Source organism: Pezoporus occidentalis, unplaced genomic scaffold (assembly GCF_034315485.1).
Source record: "Pezoporus occidentalis ecotype Australia unplaced genomic scaffold, CSIRO_AGI_Poc_V1 ctg136, whole genome shotgun sequence".
Lineage (NCBI taxonomy): Eukaryota > Metazoa > Chordata > Aves > Psittaciformes > Psittacidae > Pezoporus > Pezoporus occidentalis.
In genome coordinates, this window is record NW_026913168.1 from 281842 (window position 1) to 301241 (window position 19400).

At 41.6% G+C, this 19400-nt stretch overlaps 1 protein-coding gene across 14 annotated transcripts in view; it reads right to left on the reverse strand.

Annotated features, from left to right (window-relative positions):
- CELF2 (CUGBP Elav-like family member 2) overlaps window positions 1-19400 on the reverse strand; it is a 563459-nt gene that overhangs the window by 79072 nt on the left and 464987 nt on the right. For all 14 annotated transcript variants that reach the window (XM_062609318.1, XM_062609307.1, XM_062609306.1 and 11 more), the window contains one exon: window positions 532-580. In XM_062609318.1, the coding sequence (XP_062465302.1) occupies window positions 532-580 (49 nt within the window). The remainder of the gene's footprint in view (window positions 1-531; window positions 581-19400) is intronic.

Below are 19400 nucleotides of genomic sequence, written 5' to 3' on the forward strand. Positions count from 1 at the left end.
AAGTGCTGAGAGGAATAAGTATACAGAGAGCTGCAAGGTGGGTTTCCCAATTCAGAGCCAAGCATATAATTAAAAGCTAAATTTGGCTCAGATTCAGAACAGCGTCATTCTCTAAAAGTTAACTTTATAGACAAATGTTTGAGGCCCATCAGCTGCTTACACGGTTCGTTAACACAGGAATGGGGTTTGTTTCTTTTCTTTTTTATTTTCACCATTAAAATTTCATCTCCATCTTACCAGTACCAGGTGCTCCCACATCACCTCACTGCTAAGTGAACGCAAGGGAAAGATGTATGCAGCGAGGCAGGCTGTGACATACAGCAGGTACAAGGAAAACTGTTTTCCAGAACACTTCCTTCTTTAAAGCAGAGGGTAAATGGGAGTTGAGAGCAGGTCAGCATCTTCCCCAACATGTCAGGTGTAGGCAAACTGCCTGATACCGTTTTTACCACACAAGAAGTAAAGCAAAAACTCTCACAATGTTGTGTTCACTTTAGTTTAGAATTAAGCAGAAATAAATTAAACACATACCATTTGACTTTTCACTATCTGCAGGTTTCATCTGAATAGGATGATGCATCTAAAAACAAAAATGAAAAAGAGTAAGGCAGGTTGGATAGTCATAAAAAAATCAAGAATCATGTTTCTAATGAAGGGCTAAAAAGATACATGATTAACACTAAACATGCTGAAATGATATAAATTCAAAATAACACTATATTGTAGGCTTTTAAGAAAAAATAAAATGGTAAAGAAACATTTTATAAGCAGGAAGATTAAAAAAAAATAGATTATTGGGCCCATAGGACTCATATAAAACTTTAATTTGCTGTATCTAGTTTCAGAAAACCTCTAAAGTTACAGCCCTCATTAGTTTATGGCATGCTTGGTTTCTGTTTTACCAACTTCTTTTCCTTGAGCTCAGCTACTGCCAAAACCAAGATAGAATTTTCAAGTAATTTAAGAGCTAGCAAGCATTTCAAACATACTCAGAGGAGTTGAGTTTGACAAATGAACTTTGCTTGTAATTAAAAAAACGTGCTGATTCTCTCAGGACTGAAGAGGAACAGACTCGCGCTTCCTATAATAACTTCTATAACTGTTTATTACACTTTGTTTTTAGAATGCATTATACATTCATTCATAAAGCTTCCTTCACAACACGGCATAACTCTGGTTTCCATAAAAACTCCCAATACATTTTGCTTTTCAGCCTCTTCCTCCATTCATGTAACTCTTACTGCAAAAGAAACCTGCTCCTGATTTCATGCTGTGCTGAGCATCACACAGCATCATCCCACCTTGGCACACTCCATACAGTGTGTCCTCGGCTTCCATTACTAAATGATGCTCCACTGAATTGTTGGTAACTCCAGCAAGTATTTTATGAATGGTGTTTTCTTTTGTTTCAGGACTAGCAACACAACAGATGAGCTCCCTCTGATCAGTGTGTGGCTTTTCAACTGGACACTGGTTATAGCCAGCTGCATGTCCACTCTGACGGATGCAGGGAAATTCTGTGGCAGTTTCACAGACGCCTTCAGAACTGACCTCACATTGAGTTTCAATGTGGGAGATGTTTAAGCTCACAATAAAAACCCCACTTTTATTTTCTTTCATAGGGGCCTGCAGAATTGCAGGGATTTGACTGCACAAACCTTCCAGCAGCAGCAGGGACACGCTGCCTTTTCTCTCCTCAGCAAATCCTCACCATTTCATGTGAGCAAGTAAAAACCTATGCTCTCTCTGCTTTTCTATCATTTCTCAGTGCAGCAGAACAGAGTATTGCCTGAAAATGTCAGAGGCAATTCTGGTTTAAAAGACTACTATGGCAAACTTTGGGAAACAAAACCAGCGGAGCAGGATAGAACATCCATGCACCCATTTTAAATGTGCTTTCAAAGCAGCTCAGAAGACCAAATCTGCATTGCTTCTGGTGGAGCCACTTAACCTCCAGGGACGCAGTTACTAGATTCTTTAGAAAACATCAAGTATGGCTGTGAATGTTCCTGTAAGATTTACTCAAAGTTCAGAATGCTCCCCAGCCCTTTGAATCGATGCATTCCTTGTACTGCTTGCAAAGCTCCCCACTGTGCCCTAAGGAAAAGGCAAAGCCACACAGTGGATGTAGTCACCAGGATGCACAAATTTGCCTCAATTTTAACAATTCTGTTCTCTTTGAATCATTTGTTTCCCAAATGGACTTTAGTAGCCCAGCACTTGTCTGCCACCACTCTTATTTGATCTAATTTATAGAAAAAAGCGAACTTTTATTTTTCTCTGCTTTAACTAGTGCTTAACGTTTATACTGGCATCAACAATACAGCGGGCACTGCAGGAGACTTCAAATTCATGGGAATGTGATGCAGTATGTCCACTCAGCAAGCAGAAAAGTGAAAGAAGGAAAAAGATGTAACGTGTTCCGCGAGATAGTTGCATATATTGACATCTCTGAGGAGAAATGAGCGGCAAGAAAACAGAAGAAAGAAAACCGAATATTGTAAATTTGGGAATATAAAGGAGAAAAACCCAACCCAAATCCATTGCTACATACATTTTGTGGCAGAGAATCTATCGCGCTCTCTCTAGCTGCACTTATATGCCCCTAAGTGGAGTTATTTTGAATAAAGGCAACTCTAACAGTGTTAAAACCTTTCACTTTTTCAAACTGCCTGAACCAGAGAAAAACACTTTGGACCAAGTGCATGTGAAAAAGTTATTTTTGCAGCCCCAGGGTCACAAGATAAAGACCAGTGTCACCTAACAAATACTAAGTCACTAAGTCAACAATCTGTTGTTCACAAAGCAAGAAGCAAGCTTCATCCGGGTTTTGACTTATTTCAGGAGTTCCTGCTAAAACCCCATGGTCCATGCTCTCTTTGCACCAGCAAGCCGAAGTCAGGAGTGATGCCTTGGGATTATATTGGTGCAATACTACTAAAAGAGTCAGGCCCGGAGAGTTTAAACTGAAGAATAACCGTGGTAAAATGGATGCGATACACAAACATGGCTTCGACGAAGAAGGTGGTGGAAAAATACGTTACTGACAGCTACCTAACATAAGAGGGCTCGTGTTGAAGCTTGTTTAACCCTGACCATCACCAATTGATACGTTAACAACCTTTAACACTAGATTCAATAAAACATGCCATTTATAACCTGAAATGGGTTTTACAGAGTCACTGGTTCGCATCTCATTATTAAACTCATTGCTGACCTCTAGAGACAACTGCCGTGACAATACATATTATAAGCTCTCTACCCATAAAATATTTAAAAGTAGGTGCAGAAAAGAAAAGGAAAGAAAAGAAAAAAGAATGAATCTCAAAGAAGTGTGCCATGAATAAGGAAATTAAAGGGGCAAAGTCTAAATAGGTACTATCCTTTCACTCTACGATGAGCAAAAGAGAAAATCTGTGCGTTTTATATCTTGCTTGTATAACTGCAGGCTATAAAATAATAAAATAGCTGTGCTTCCGAGGCCCTCCAAAAGATTATAGATGATATAAACCTGTTTCAAATTAGATGCCACTCACTAGAATCATGTCGTCTACTGAAATGACGGATTTCATGTCTTAATCGGAAAGCTGTTATTGTAGCTATACATCACAAAGCCGTACACTTATGGGTCTCAAGGTAAGTGATTTCTCAGTATGTCATGTTGTCACTTAGAAAAACAGGAAAAATTTTCTTCTGTGCTTAAAGAAACCTTTGCTTATGAAAATGTGGTATTTATGAATGCACAGTTGCAATTAATAGGCAAGACTAAGAAAAATAACTGCACTAAGTAACTTACAGACATTAACATCATCCTGTGCTCAGACTTTATAGTTAAGGAGAGCAGCACAGCTCTCAGGCAAGTTCTTTCTGAGCATGGACACTTTCCTCTGGCATAAGCATATCAAAACCAGACTGGAGTACAGGCTGTAAGGAACAGCATCTCCTCAGCAGTGTTTTAGAGAGCTCTACTGAACACAGATGTGCATCCAGAAACGTTATGACCTACCCACGCTCTCTATCCCCGCGTCTCAAAACACACCATGCCACTCTTTTACAACCAGGAGCAGGCAAATGCCCACTGCCCAGGGTTGCTCAGTGCCTTGCGGCAGCGCTGACAGCAAAGGGGGGCCTCCATCCATGGCCTGAGCTGTTATTGAGGCCACAGAAAGCCTGAGGCCAAGCACAGCACCGCTTCTCCTTGGGCACATCCCAAGCAGGGTTGAGGAGGTGGGAACCAAATGGGAAGAAAACAGTTGTGAAACACGCAATCCTGCAAATCCCCCTGAAATCAATGAGAATCTGGCCACTGGCTATGTTGAGGGCAGCAGCAGGACCCAGCCATGGCCTGGAATTACAATTAACTAGTTAAATCTTCCCCTCTCCCTTTCTTTCCAGGGTACATCCCCCCATATGTAAATATAACTTCATTAGAGAAAACACAGCAGAGGAACCCAAAACCTTCGCAAAGGCACCTTCCTCAGCTTTAGAGCCTCAAAGTCATCTTTTCAACAATAATAACACAACCCATTTGCATTCTTGTCAAAGCTGTGTGACGTCTGCATGAGAGAAAACAAGCCAGCCAAGAGTCTATTCCTGGCAAAAAATATTGCAAGGAAATTAGATTAACCTGGGTGGAATTCTATCTGGGAATTTGGAATCTGTCGTGGTGATTAAGTCATCATTTCTGTCAGATTACTCGAATCACCTGTCAAATATGATTCCACAACCCCATCTGTAACTTGGCATCCTTGTTATTCAGTCGATGTTACCTTCTGTATACAAAACAAACACCAAACAAGGAGGTGTGTGCAGCCTAGCATTTAGCAGAGTCATTAGCTGTGATTACTATTGTGTGCTTGCACATTGTACAAGGTGATCAGCTTATGGCTTGTATTTAGTCAGCGGATGCTTTGAATCAGGTGTAATCTTAAGCATTCTTAAGTAATCTTAAGTGATTGGTGAATGGGGAAGAGATGTCTCCAGGCATGGCTGAGCATGGGATCAGCATGCTCTGAAGCACCACTGCCTTGCCTTACATCTCACTTATATATATTTGGTGGAAAGGCTTTTGGGCACCTGCTTTCCATTCATTTTCTGAAGAGAAATGGGCACTCAGCTGATCTAGGTAGGCTAAAGACTTCCTGCAAGCAGTAATTTCTGCAGGTGAAGCAAGGTTTGTAGGCCAAGGCAGTCAACACTCTAAATGATCCATCTCAGTTGGTTCAGTGAGAGGTATTTTGTTACCTATGTGAGTATGTTTGTCTTACAGAGGACTCGGGTGATTAAAAAGCAGGAAATGCCTTTCAGTGAAGATGAAGGAGCTGACGGGCTCAATTTGCTGCAGCTGTTCTGAGTCTGTGAAATGTGGGTGCCCTCAGTGCCTCTGAAACTCTGACCACGTAATTAGACTATGAGGAAAATAATTATTTTATGGCCCATTGAAAAAACACCTTCATACACTGTTACTACATCCATTAGTGGCTTTTATTCTCCATTCCTGCTGTGGCAGACTGCATGTGCCTTGTTCCTGTCATTCCTCATGCCTTGAAGAAAGAAAACCACTTGGCAAGAAAGGAGCCCAAATGTACCTAAACCTTCCCACAGCTCAGTATGTCAGCTGAAGACCATCTCCTGAAAGCCCTCCGAAGTTAAGCAGAGTGTGACTTTACACCATGGGAGTCTGGGGGATGTGTGTGGAGGACGCTATCCGTGACTCCTCACCCCTTACCATTCCTCTCATTGTCTTGCTGCAACCCTCTAAAGCCATTAGTAGATTTCTAGAGCTCGTAGCCCTCTTCAGACCTGTCCCGTTCCTCTCTTCCCTGTCATCTGCCGCGGCTCTAGGTTTCTAGCCATGCTCCTGCTCAGTTTGTCCCTTACCTGTCACCCTTGCAGACAGCATCATAAGGAAACACAACAGAGAATTGAGCTAAACCTTCCCCCAAGCAAAGGGTAAATTTGAAGAACTTGGGTTATTCGGGTAACATCCAAACCAAACTAACTGCAGTAGGATTAAATGATGACAGCCTGCATGTATCTTGTCATCTATAGTACTCTGGGACTTGCTTCTTGCTAGCATTAATCATTGTTGAAGCCAAAGGGGATTTCTTTCACAGTCTGTACGTTTCAGAATTGTAAAATGGCAGGAGAGGATGTGGGAGAGAGAAGAAATGTCAGACCTTAATAAAATCCTAATATTCTTCTTGGGGGAAGAATAAGTGGTAAAAATTTACTTTCTTTGCCTGACTCTGGTCTGGGAATGAATTTAAAGTTTTCTCCAAGCTCCTGATCCAATTAGTGAGTGCAGCTTAATTAGAGCACGTAGTCCAAGGAAAAGAAGAACCCAAATCTCTACTTGCCAGGTCCCTTAACACCTTCACTGAGTCTGGAAGTCAGGAAGGAATGTACTGACCTACCAAAAGAATGGGGAAGAAGAAAATATGGTCCTTAAGCACCAGAGAATGAAATGATTTTCACTGTCTTCAGAGATCACTGTTTTTCTGGACTACCTAATGATGAGACCCCTCTACACACACCCCCCCAGCCCCTTGTTTCAGCTTTCAGCTATCAGCTATCAGGTTTCTCAGTAGAATCCTTTTAATGCCAACTGGTTTTGCTTTTTTAAACCCTTGTGACTCACAAGTAATACAAGTTTCCCAGCAGTGAAAGAGGTGTATTTTCCTATTGAAAAGAACTGTTTAGAATGACTTCTCTAGGGTCAAACTAACTTGAATTACACAGTCAATATCTGGCTGTAGCTTCAGTGAACTTCTCCAGGAACTGGGGACAGTTTCTGAGGCCAAATAAATACTAGTGAATAAAAGAGGCAAGGGACCACTCTCTGGTTCTTAAGAGAAGTGATGTGGCACAGCTTCCATTTTCACAGCTATACTTCACCTTCCTCTTAAAGCAGGATGCCCTCGTCCATCCATACTGCTTAGGGGGACCAGTATCTATTCAATTTATTCCCCCAAATATGCCCAGACACTGGACAGGAAAGTGTTAACTGGTACTGAGACCAGTGTTGTGGTCCTACTTGCTTTACTGGTGCAGGCAGGGCTTTGGATTCCCATTCTTGGTTTAAGTCATTTTCCTTAGTTTATCCACAGGTAAAAGGAGGACAAATGCCCATCCATCACATAGACTCTCACAAATAAATGCAAAGCAGTAGCTGTAGCTGCCTGAGCGATGGCATAGTCAGAAGATTGTTTGCTGTCATCCTTTCATAAATCCCAATTTAAGGGATTTAAACCGTGTTAGGTATTCATACAATTTTAGTAGTAGAGGAATGTGGTCTGTTACTTGGCATCCTAGATTACCATCAGACATATATACATGCATATGCTGGAGAGAGAGAGAAAAGGAGAGAGCGAAGAAGGAAGGGAGAAAAGCAGAGGAAAATGAATATTGCTGGTGGATGCCAAATATAGTTCATGCAGTAATGCGTAACATCATTATTTTCTATTTAGAGCACAGAAACAAGCATATAGCTTGCTTAAAACAAGTTGTTTCTTTTACCGGATAACGCAGGAACTGCTGAAATTCAATGACTATTGGAAGCTTTCCAGCTCAGTCATTTGCAATCCTCTACACTCCGTGTTTTAAATTCAAGTTAAATTGAACATTAGCTTGAGAGACTAAAACCAATGCGTTTTAAAATAATAATAATAATAATAATAATAATAATAATAATAATAATAATAATAATAATAATATTCCAGCGATTCCTTCCACAGGCAGCCCTGCATCCTGCTGTTCCTCCCATACATTTACTAATTAGGCTATAACACGCCGTCTCCTTTAGAAGTGGTACCCTGATATAGAAATGAAAAAGTTGGCGGTCTTAGAAGTGACGACTTCGCTTCCTAATGTACAAATAACTACTGCTGCTCTGTTAGCAGTTCTACTCCATTTATTTAATTCCTTCATTTCTCACCACCCACACAAATGGCAACAACTCCAGGACACACTTGAGCCAAACGGAGCCGAGATAAGGAAGCAGAGGTAGTACCAAAATTTCTCTCTTCAAAATCACACGGAAACCAGAGTGATTAACTAGCTTCTCTTCAAACAAATGAGCCTTTACAGAACCTATTGAATCCTAAAAATAGACATTCAGTGGGCTTCTATATCTTGTTGGGAATAATGCCTTGGGGATATTTTGTATCATCCATTCTTACAAAGCAAATCCATTAGACATCCGAGCAAAACATCAGATATTATTTTAACAGCAAGAGTTATCCATCTCATCTGCAGCAGCAATAACTTTTGTTGACATTTTGCCAATTGAAATTTGCACGCCAAAGTGTTCATTTCCCCCCGCCCCCCTTGCATTAAAATGATAAGGCGCAGAAAGACAAGAAAACTCCCCATGACATTAATTGACTGAGTTTTAACACCCATTCAAGGTAACTGCGAGGAGCAAAAATCACTGCCCACATTTCTGAGTGGAAAATGAAGGGCACTGAAGCGTCAACTTGCCCAGCCTCATGTGGGGAGGCACGGCATGGCCCACAGTGACTATCCGACCGGAGGCAGGTGAGCTGTCCGCACCGCAGCAGAACCCGAGTTCCTCATGCTCTAATTGATTTCTCCTTCCGACACCATTGTGAGGTGCTTACTGCTGCTATCTCTTTCTAGCAGAAAGGAAAGACAAGGAGGGAAAAAAGGCACAGAGGCTAGACATGATTTATCTGGGGTTATTCCACGACCAAAGCCAAATCTCTCAAGCCAACATCTTGTAGTTTTATCACCAGGTGTAGGTAAGGCATTAATGAGCTGGTGTACTCCACACAAGCAGGTTTTGTTTTAGAACACTACTCCCTAGATACCCTACTCAAGATGTAACGTAAGAACCTGAAGCAGACATCCAGGATAGCTGGAGGAACCAAATGCCAGTGAAGCTGTTGTGGGTTGGGGATCTCAGCTAATAATTAACGCAGCCTTGTGCCTGGGTGGATTTGCTGAGCACGACCTATGATGCCAAGACTCAATTCCCAGCATGACACAGGCTTTACAGTCAATGTCCCACTGGACATGACTCAAGTGTTCTGAAGCCGTATTTGTGTCCGTCTCCCCAGTTGGGTGTTGGTTTCCAGAAGTCAACAGGAGGTTCAGACTTAAAAAGGAGTACTTTTCCTTCAAATCTAAGAGCACTTCCCCCATACTAGCATTTGGAAAACAGAGCTAGAGCAAAGCCAAAACATGCTACCTATTATCTCATCTTCTATGAAGTCTTTCCGCCTACCATGGGAATGAAACAGAGGTCCCTTAACTATCCCAGATGGGGGAGGCAGCAAAGCACAGGCTTGTGCTTACTTTAGTGGTCTGAAGAGGCATATTTCACATTTCCTCAACAAAAATAAAATCCCCCTGCTTAGGAAGCACCGGCTCCTGAGGGCATGCTCAGGGGAGTTTGCCCTTCTCATTTATGACTTCAGAATCTGTGAAGACTCAACATAATATTCCCACCTTAAAAAACCCTCTCCTGCTGCCAAACAGAAAACTTCAAGTAGCTCACGCTGCGGGCACCATTTTCAGGTGCTCATGTTTGAGCCTGGGCCACATGAACGCCTCCCTTTCCACATAAATCGCTCTGATATCACATCAACATCTAGGATGACTTTTAGAAACCTGTGAGGAAAACAAAGCAATCCTCTACCCCCTTCTTCTCCTCCTCGGAACACAATATTAAACAAAAATAAAGTAAGCTCTCTTTAGGCTGCTAATGACTGTGAATAAACTGGGTTTAAATGAAAGGCTTTTAAAAACATGCAATGGCTTTTGTAATGAAAAACACAAACTTGCTGTGACTGAGGGCATGGCTACCAGGATATTAAATGCTTGCTTTGCAAGCCCCTTTGCTATTTTAAGATATATGCTGTTCTGCGCTTGCATGTACTGTCTCCTCCGTGAACTGTGCTCTGGGAAAACACCACGTGATTATGCTCAGCAATATCCTTTACCTTTGCCAAGCTGAAATTAAGGAAGTAACCCTTTAAATGGAATGACTAGCGACAGAAACATTTCATAGAATCATAGCATAGTTAGGGTTGGAAAGGACCTTAAGATCATCCAGTTCCAGCCCCCTGCCATGGGCAGGGACACCTCACACCAAACCATGTCACCCAAGGCTCTGTCCAACCCGGCCTTAGGGGCTCCTCTGTTTCTTTACAATGTTATCTCATCTACACTTATCTTCTCCATTTTGGGGCTCCACTCAATAGAGAAAAAACAGCTTCAACCACTCCTTCAATTTCACATCACAGATTTTTCTGTTCATTTACCAAGTAGATCTTAGCCCCTGACTATGCTTTCCTGCCTTTCTGAAATGTTGCCTGACTCTTTTTGCAGCATGGAAGGTCACCTTGATCCAACAACACACTTGGTCCCCTCTTCTGAGAGAAAGTAGAGTCTATCATCAGGTACAAAACTCAAATTCTAGGCTATGGGATTTTATTTTTTTTTTTAAAGTTCTTTTTGAAAAGCTGTCATATTTGCATTACAATGTACCAGCAAGAACATCCAGCTAAAAAAGTGTGATTGAGGTAAGTCTAAAATAAACCCCAAAAGCATCAAAATTATAACTTCTATCAAAATTCTACCTTTTAAATTAGACCAAAGCGTACAATTTAAACAAAGAGTTGGCACCGATGACGTGGGGCTGCTGCTGTTTTCACTTAGCAAAGGTGTAGAGCAGTTCTGAGTCCTGAATACAAGTCTTGATCCGTAATTCCCACCTTTCCAGCAGTCAGGCAGGCAATCAAATTCCTCCCTGCTACCAAACACAGACTAATCCCCAGCTACTTGTCAACAGCATGCCCCTCTAAATATTGCAGGGAATAGCCAAAGCGTTCAGGTAGAAAAGGGTTTTTGAATGAAGATGTCAAAAATCCTCCTTGCCTGACTGTGATCAGCTGGGTAAGCAGTACAGTTTTATTGTTTAACCAGCAGAGCCATAATATGTTACGCCAAATGAGGATATGGCTCATAAATTCTATTTAAGCTCTCCATGAGCTGAAGTTACAGGAATTTTCCACAACTATCCAGTATCAGCATCCAAATAAAAGCTCCCGGTGTTATGCCAATACTCTGCAGTGGCGAAATAATCTGGCTGTGGAAAGAGAATGAAAAAAAAAGATAGCTTGATATTTGATCCACCTATGAAAACAGAATGTTATTGCAGTCTCCAGCCACAACCATACACGAACAGGCACTGTCCACATGAAAAGATGACCCTCTAGCTGTGTATACGCACAATTACAAAGAGCAGCCACAATCACATTAAGTAACCATGTAATTTTTAACCACCCTTTGTATGAACTCATTCTCTTTAAGGTTGTTTTTTGTTTGCATCTCTGTAGCTGATGTACTTTGCCAGTGTTTTGTTTGGGAGGAGGGAAGTATTTTTTATTCATACTAAACATGCAATATACATTTATGATGCTAATCTGAAGGAATTCTAATGTATTTAAATTCATTGGTTGGGAAGTTAAACAAACAAGGAAAAACATGGACAACATTAGCAGAAACGTATATTTTTTGAAGAATGAGTCAGTTCCAGCTGGCGGTGGTATCTGGACTGAGCTGTGATTAAGCTTTCATTAGTAAAAGGGACAGTATCAGGAACAGGAAGGCCAAAATCAACCTGCCTCCACCCATCTGTAAAGCTCTCAACTAACACCTGACCCCAAATATGAACCTTAATGCATTTTTTCCACAGACTGGGCCCCTTGATTCTCTTGAAAAAGCACCATCATGGTTCCTGTAGGCACTGTAAATGCCAGTATGTGGAAAGTTGCCTTCTCTTACTTATTCCTTATATTGCTATCCTACTCATTTAGAAGTTTTCTCTGTGCTGTGCCCCGTGAGTAACATCTTTATGCACAACTTGCCTAAAGGTCAAAGAAATCTCTTTGCAGAGATGGCTTCAGGTGGAACAGCTGGAGGCCACCCAGAGCTATCAGCAAGGTCCTCTGATAAAACCAACTGAGCGAAAAGCTCTTACATCATTCATCCTACCTGCTCCAAAGGGAGCATTTGGAGCTACGGGAAGTCTTGAACTCCTGGTTTCTTGGCGTATGCTGTTTATTCTGAGCAGGGCTAATGCAGCCTGAGGGCTGCTGCAGCTTCAGTGAAGGCAGCAGAAGGCAACGAAAGCACAGGGGAGGACGGCATGGGTGCAGAAAAGACATTTTCACCAAGTCACACCCTCTATTTCTGGCTGTCACATTAACAGCGAGGAAGACAAGTGCCAGACGTGAGAGCTGTTAGCTATCAGGACACTTCTAAACTGGGATAAACCCTTGTTGTTCTTTGCAAAGTGAATAGGGTCACAAGAGGCAAGCGACACGCCTGCCTGAGCAACCCTCAGAGCCACCCAGACGTAAGTGTGTAAGCACAGCATTTAAACTGACTGTAGCCCTTACTTACCAATGTCTTTATTTTTGGGTTAATCATATATTTTTGTACAAATAGGAGGATTCTATATTCATGCAAGCATAGTAAATTCTTTCACTTCTTACTAACTGCAGAAATGAGAGATGACAAAATCCAGTAGTTCATCTCGAATGACTTAATGCCACTACAGGATTACTGCCTATCACATATTTTCTAATCCTTTCCTACCTCAAATGCCTGTAAGGACTGGGATTTACCTTTGTTTCCTTTAGAAGATTATTCTAATTGGGCAGATACTGTTTTTTCCTGATACTTGATCTAAGTTTTATTTATGATGGTAGATCCTCAGCTCTGTGCACAATCAAAAAGAATTCCCATTTGTCAACAGTATTTGGGCAGCGCTTGTCCCTGGAGGAAATAAATGCATCATCTACATCCATGCTGCTGTGGTGAGGGTACTCCCACAAAGGCATTTATCGTCTCTGTATTCCTCACAATACTGGAAATGAACATACTGTATAATAACACAGCATATTTTCCTCTAAGGTATCCTCATGAATTGGCCACAAAATAGCATTAGTTGCTCTCTGGCAGATACTTGCTCAAGTGGTGGCCTGGAACACAGACTCCCTTCAGTCATTTGAGCCATTCGCAGCTGAATAGGAATACAAAGGTATCACATACCTCGCATCTCTGCATGAGGCTGTAATCCCATTGAAAGATCCTGGTGGCAGTAAGGAACACGGGAGCGTTTTGTTTATTTTCACAGTGGAATTACAAGCTTCACTTATGGAGGTGCCTGGCTTTCAGTTCATACAATCACAGAATGTTTTGGGTTGGAAGGGACCTTAAAGCTCATCCAATTCCAACGCCCTATCACGGGCAGGGACACCTTCTACTAGACTAGGTTGCTTAAAGTTCTTCTTAGTTTAAAATTAATCTTACCCTCTGATTTGTATCTTATTTTCCACAATCTTATTCCGCCCAGAATCCTAAGTTCTCTATCTTGAAAACAGTCATAAGGCTCTATTCATACTTTCTTAGAGATCATTACAGTCTTCCAATTATTCCTTTCAGACATCAGCTTCTTTCTTTTTTTTCCCCTCTCTGTTTTTTCCTTGTGTTTCTCTTTCAGAAGAGAAAATTTCCACTCCCTGCAACTTGTAATGGCTGCAAGTGGGATTGGGTGAGCATTCGTAGAATGAATGACAGAGGCAATGTATTCATGAGATTCCCTGATACACTGCAAATTCCATTTGCAAAGAAGCAAAGTTGCTTATTCTAACCCCTGCTTGAGCATCCCCCCCTCCTCCTGCGACGGGAGATAGCCCATCTCTGAGCTACAATGGGCGAGAGCTGGGATTGACTGCAGACTGCTTTAATGCCACTCTTAATGACAACTTGTGAAGATTAGGAAGTTGTCAGAATCAGATATCAGCAAAAGCTCCAGCTTGCTTTGTGAAGCCAGTCTGAATTAATTAATGGGTAGCTTTCCTTTGATATCGCTTTGATATTTGGCTGCAGCTGGATAAAAATCAACCACAAAGGAACTACATTTTGTTTACCACTGCTTAAGACTCTGTTTAGTTCAATGGTGGGGTTCTTTTTTCAGTTTTTGCTTTTTTAACTTCCCTGGCACAAGCAACAGAAAAGGGCTTTCGCTAATAATGGAGTTATGGTGGCATGTTTTTCAATGACTGCTTCTCTCCACTCCCGGAGATATTCAGGTTACATTCTGGGAGCAAAGCCATTACTGATTTCAGCAAAGCCACAAGTGAAAAAATGGGCCAGTCCAAAAGTAAGGCAAACATTAGCTTTGCCCATCCTGGTACTGCTTTTCCCATTAAAAGGTATATAACACTTTAATGATATTTGCTCTCTGTTTCAGAGGGTGCTGATCACTTGCTCCATACACTAACAGAATGAAATACAAGCTCTGCCATCAGGGGTCTTCTTTAACTTTTCAGGTTGGGAATTCAGCGTCCCTACAGGTTTTGGATGTCTACCATGACAATCAGTTGAACACATCTGTACCCCAGAGAGGTACCTGCACCCAAATGAATCCAAAGTATTTCTAGCAGCCCCAGTGACCCCACTGGCAAGAGAAGAAAGGATTGCTCTGCACACCACAGGGGAAGAGCAGACAAAGTGGCTCCGCCAACTAAGCTGATGAAGATGATAATTTCTTCTGGACAAAGAGCAAAAAAATCAATTATCTCTCTGGGTCTGCAAAGAGTATTTTTAATTAGGCAGAATATAATTGCCAAAGTGTGTTACTAGAGCAGGAGGCTCAATCAAGCTGCCCAGTTTCACCTGGTTTTCCAGGACATATTATGGGGTTTCTAATGACCACAAACAAGTCAGGACTTAGGTTTTTCTCTCTCATCATGTATGTTGTCACATATAAACAGCATGGTGCATCTCAACAGCATGGTTCATTACCTGATTGAGATGGAAGAAAGCTAGCTAGGGATTCCTCAGCTTCCTGCACCACCACAGGAGTACAGACACTAAATGAGACATCACTGCATCCCTTCCATAGCAATGCACAGACCACGCAACAGAAGTCTTTGAAAGAAGCAGCACAGCTGATAGGGTTGGACGCAACGGCAGAAGACTGCTGAACAAACAATCTCTCTGCTATAAATGTGCCATGAAGCCCAGCCTCTTCAGTAATAACATAACTCAAACCCATGGGCGCCAAACAACGCTGTTGAGGCAGGTAAATGGCATCCAAGGGCATCTCTAATGATGTTGCTTCCTGATGCCTGCAACATTGTTTATGATTTGCCTTTCTAATTTCACTATTGTAGGAATAGTCAGGCAGCTAGGAAGGCTCCCTGAACTAGTTTTTCATTACAAAGACAATTTTAATAGCTTGTGTCATGGTGCTAATGAGGCTGACTGAAGCACCTGTACTTTCTGTTCCAGATAGCAGAAAACAGCTAACACCAGCAGCAGGATAAATAGCTGCTTAAGAGAGTGCCTGGGCTATTATCCTTAGCTAAGCATCCCACCTAAATCTTGGTGAGCTTTGCAATACCCTAGAGTACTCCAGCGATGGCCTCTCAATTGTGTTCCATTTTCCATTCTGAAGCACACAGCAAATGGTTCTCCAGTCAGTGATTTCTGGGTACCCAGCTAGGAAGTGATATCCTGTGAACAGATCCTCCAGCCTCGCTGAGTAAGATGTTCTAAGTTGGATGCTGAATTCTGGAGGCACTTTGCAAAGTGATGACCTCAACTCTCCGGAGTTATGGAAATCAGAAGTCACACACCAGAACAGTTCGGCCTTTTGGGGATGAGCTTCACAGTAGGGAATTTTTCTGTGGTTAAGCCAGAATTTTGCATTACTTAGTTTCCATCCCAATATTGTTATACTGCAAAAAATGTACCCTGAACTACTCCAAAAGAGCTATCTAAAAAATCCAGCGTGCATCTAACTGCATTTGCAGCTGGGCTAATGAGCTCCTGGCTTTTCAGCAGACCTGCTACATCAGGGAAAAGCAACAGTCTGATAGGAGCATCTGGGATCTGAAACAGCTCACTGATGTCCATACCCCATGCAGCTCTGCACCCTCCTGACATATTCCAGGGGTTAGGCTGTGGCATCATCCTCCCCTGAGTAAGGTAGATCGATGCTTAGCCTCCTTCTCCCAGTGTTCCAGGTCAATAGATCTTCCTGTACTTCCCTGTTCTTAGAGAGCATCTTCCAAACATTTCAAGCTTTACCAAATAATAAAAATACTTATTAGAGCACTGACTCACATTCTGATAGCACAATTCTTGAGTCACTGCCCTCAGTACTAGGCAACCAAGTGCTTTTGCTTGATTTCTTTCAACCCCATGAGAGTTTAGTATTTTCATACACAATGGAACAGCTTCAAGAGGAGAAAGAGTGACCTCCAATCTCAACCAAGTCCAGTGGTGAAGGATCTGTAAGGTCAATTTAAATTAAATCCTTATAACAAACAAGCCAGAGAGGACATGAACTGCATTCTCCTGCATGCCAGAAAGCTACCCTAATGGTCAGGCTGTACAGGAAGGTGAATCTGCCCCCCTTCTTCATTGAGAGAAAGGGACAATATAATTCTGAATTGAATTCAATTTAAAGAAGTTATTTTCACTGTCAATATTCCCCTCTCCCTACACCTGCACAACAACCATCACTCCACCATTAAGCTGCAAGCTCTGCTACTTACAGGGATTTCACTGGGCTCCTGAGTCACTTTTTACAGTTGATCAGTTGGTGATCTGTTCTGTCTTTCACACAATGGTAGGTGCAAAGCCAACATTCCTACTAAGGTACCTGAATTTAGTGGAAATACTGATTTTTCATTTAAGTGGCAAAGTTATGGCAACTTGTACTGAGGTGGCAGAGGTGTATTTGCATAATAAAAACCCACTTCGGAGCTGGAATATGTATCATTAAGTGGCTCCATTTGCATAATATTTTGAAGAAAGAAATGGGCCAGATTCACTTTCTCAACATCGTTCAATGTCTTGTAGCTCAATTCCTAGGAATAGGCGCACCCTGGGAATCCTCCACTTTCCCATCTGGTTATTTTTATCCTTTAAGTAGTTCTAGACTTTTTGGATCCTTCATTAAACAGCATTTGGCCATGCTATATGGGTACTGAATTAGTTTAATTTGTCATCATAAATCAATCACTGCAATCCCTTAACTAACTTAATTGCTCTTTGAATTCCCTTTCTGTTTGTCAAAATCTCTCAAAGTCACTGATATATCATATTCAGGCTATTATTCAAGTCATATTGGATGATTACCTCTTTATTACAGGTAATTTTTACATAATGTTCATAAAGTACTGACAACTCATAAGGCCTAAAGCAGAGAAGGGAACTGGATATTAAAACGTTACCCCAGAAAGGAGTGTACCGGGATATTCATTAGAAACTAGCTCATGATGTAAAGTGAAAATCAGACATGTATTTGCTTCTTTGCTCCTTGTTCAAATGGTATTTTATCAGAAAGTGAATGTGGATTCATAGTAAGGCGTCATGGATGCAGATTATACTGAAGGTTAAATAACCTGCTAAACCGATTCAGCACAGTGCTGAGATTTCTCTCCCATGTTACAACGCCTTAAGCCCCATACCCCCGAGGGGCCATGGTGCTTCCTTGCGATACATGTGATAACAACACCATGGCAGGTAGCAAGACCGAGTGGGTTTTACACTAACGTGAAGCCTGAGGTGGTCTGTGGAGCCAAGGGGGAGCCCCAAAGCAGACTGGCATCATGATGATGACTGTCAGCTTGGTGTAGGGCAGAACAAACCCTACGGTGAACGGGTACCAAAGAGAAGAACGATAATAGAATCATAGAATGGTTTGGGTTGGAAGGGACCTCCAAAGCTCGTCTAGTCCAACCTGATCTCCAACTAGATCAGGTTGCTCAGAACCACATCCAGCCTGGGCTTGAATGTCTCCACGGATGGTGCATCCACCGTCTCTCTGGGCAACCTGTGCCAGGATTTTACTACCCTCATTGGAAAGAATTTTTCCTGACATCCAGCCTGAACCTCCCCTCATTTAGTTTAAAACCATCACTCCTTGTCCTGTTGCAAAAGGCCCTACTAAAAAAGTCTCTTCGCCATCTTTCTTATAGGCCCCTTCTAAGCACTGAAAAGCCATAATGAGGTCTCCCTGGAGCCTTCTCTTCTCCAGGCTGAACAACCCCAACTCTCTCAGCCTGACTCCACAGGAGAGAAGCTTCTGATCATTTCTTTGGCCCTCCTTTGATCCAAGTTCCTCTTTAAAACTCAGTTTTTCATACTCTACACCCCTAAATGGACCCTGAAGTTTCCTTCCAGCCAGCACACGATACTTAAGGAAAAGTATCCTCTAAGACAGTCCTGTTTCCTATCACGTAAATAACATTCAATGAAACCAGCAGTAATTCTTATAAAGTACAAACTGAAAAATCTTTCCCTCGACAACATGTGGCACAAAGGAAGCCATGAGTGCTTTGCAAGATGGATCTTACAAACTCCTCCTTGCTGTTAAAAGGTTTAAGAGCCGTCTCAAAACTGCATTTCTCCATTGTTAAACTCTTAATTAAATTGATTCATAGAGCTAATGTCCTAATTTCGTGCCAGAACTTCAATACAAAGGGTTTGCTGCTACTTGGAACAGTATATCCTACTTGAAGTAAGAACTGCATAAACCATTAATCATTAAAAGCATAGGAATGCTAAGGCTTAAACAGTGTGGGCTGTAAATTATTTTTTGTGATAATCTTAGCTATGAGGATATATGCAAAAATATACATATAGGCAACAAATAATTGCTGCCATGTCAGATCAATCTCACTTCAAACGCAGAACAAAGACTCCAAAGAGGCAGATTTTAGGTGTTGATTTTACAAATGGGTTCCCATCGATTCCGGACTTCAAACAGCTTCTGCATGAAATTAAAGATGTATTTATTTGTCTATTTGTCTCCAAGAATCCAACCAACATATAGTGCTCTTGTGTAACCTATCTGCACTTAACTCTTGCCAGGAAATCCTGCAAGATGCGTTAGTTAGAAAAACAGAGCACATTCTGGTTTTAAACTAATGCATGTTAAAACTAAAACAAACAAAAAATGCCAGTGCCATGAAGGCAGCTAAAGCAGTCCCTGCATAGAGCTCTTTGAGATTTGCCCTCTATACAGAAGGCAATTTTCACTAAGCAGCAAATTAGAGCACAGGGGAACTAAGATTATTACATCTAAGTGAAGGTACGGAATACATTTAGATGGGTGGAATTTATTGGATTATTTTGTTTAGGGAATAGAAGTTAAACACCACTAACAAAGCCATGAGATCCTTAATGAAGATGAGACTAGTTAAAGGCCTCAGTTCTACATCTCATCCCAAGGAAGCACATTTCTAAGATCATTATTACATTCAATTTGAGGTTTTCCCTTTTCTCCCTTCAGCCTTTTAAAACAAAATCCAAACAAACATTCAAAGAAAAGCTGACTGGAAGCTGAA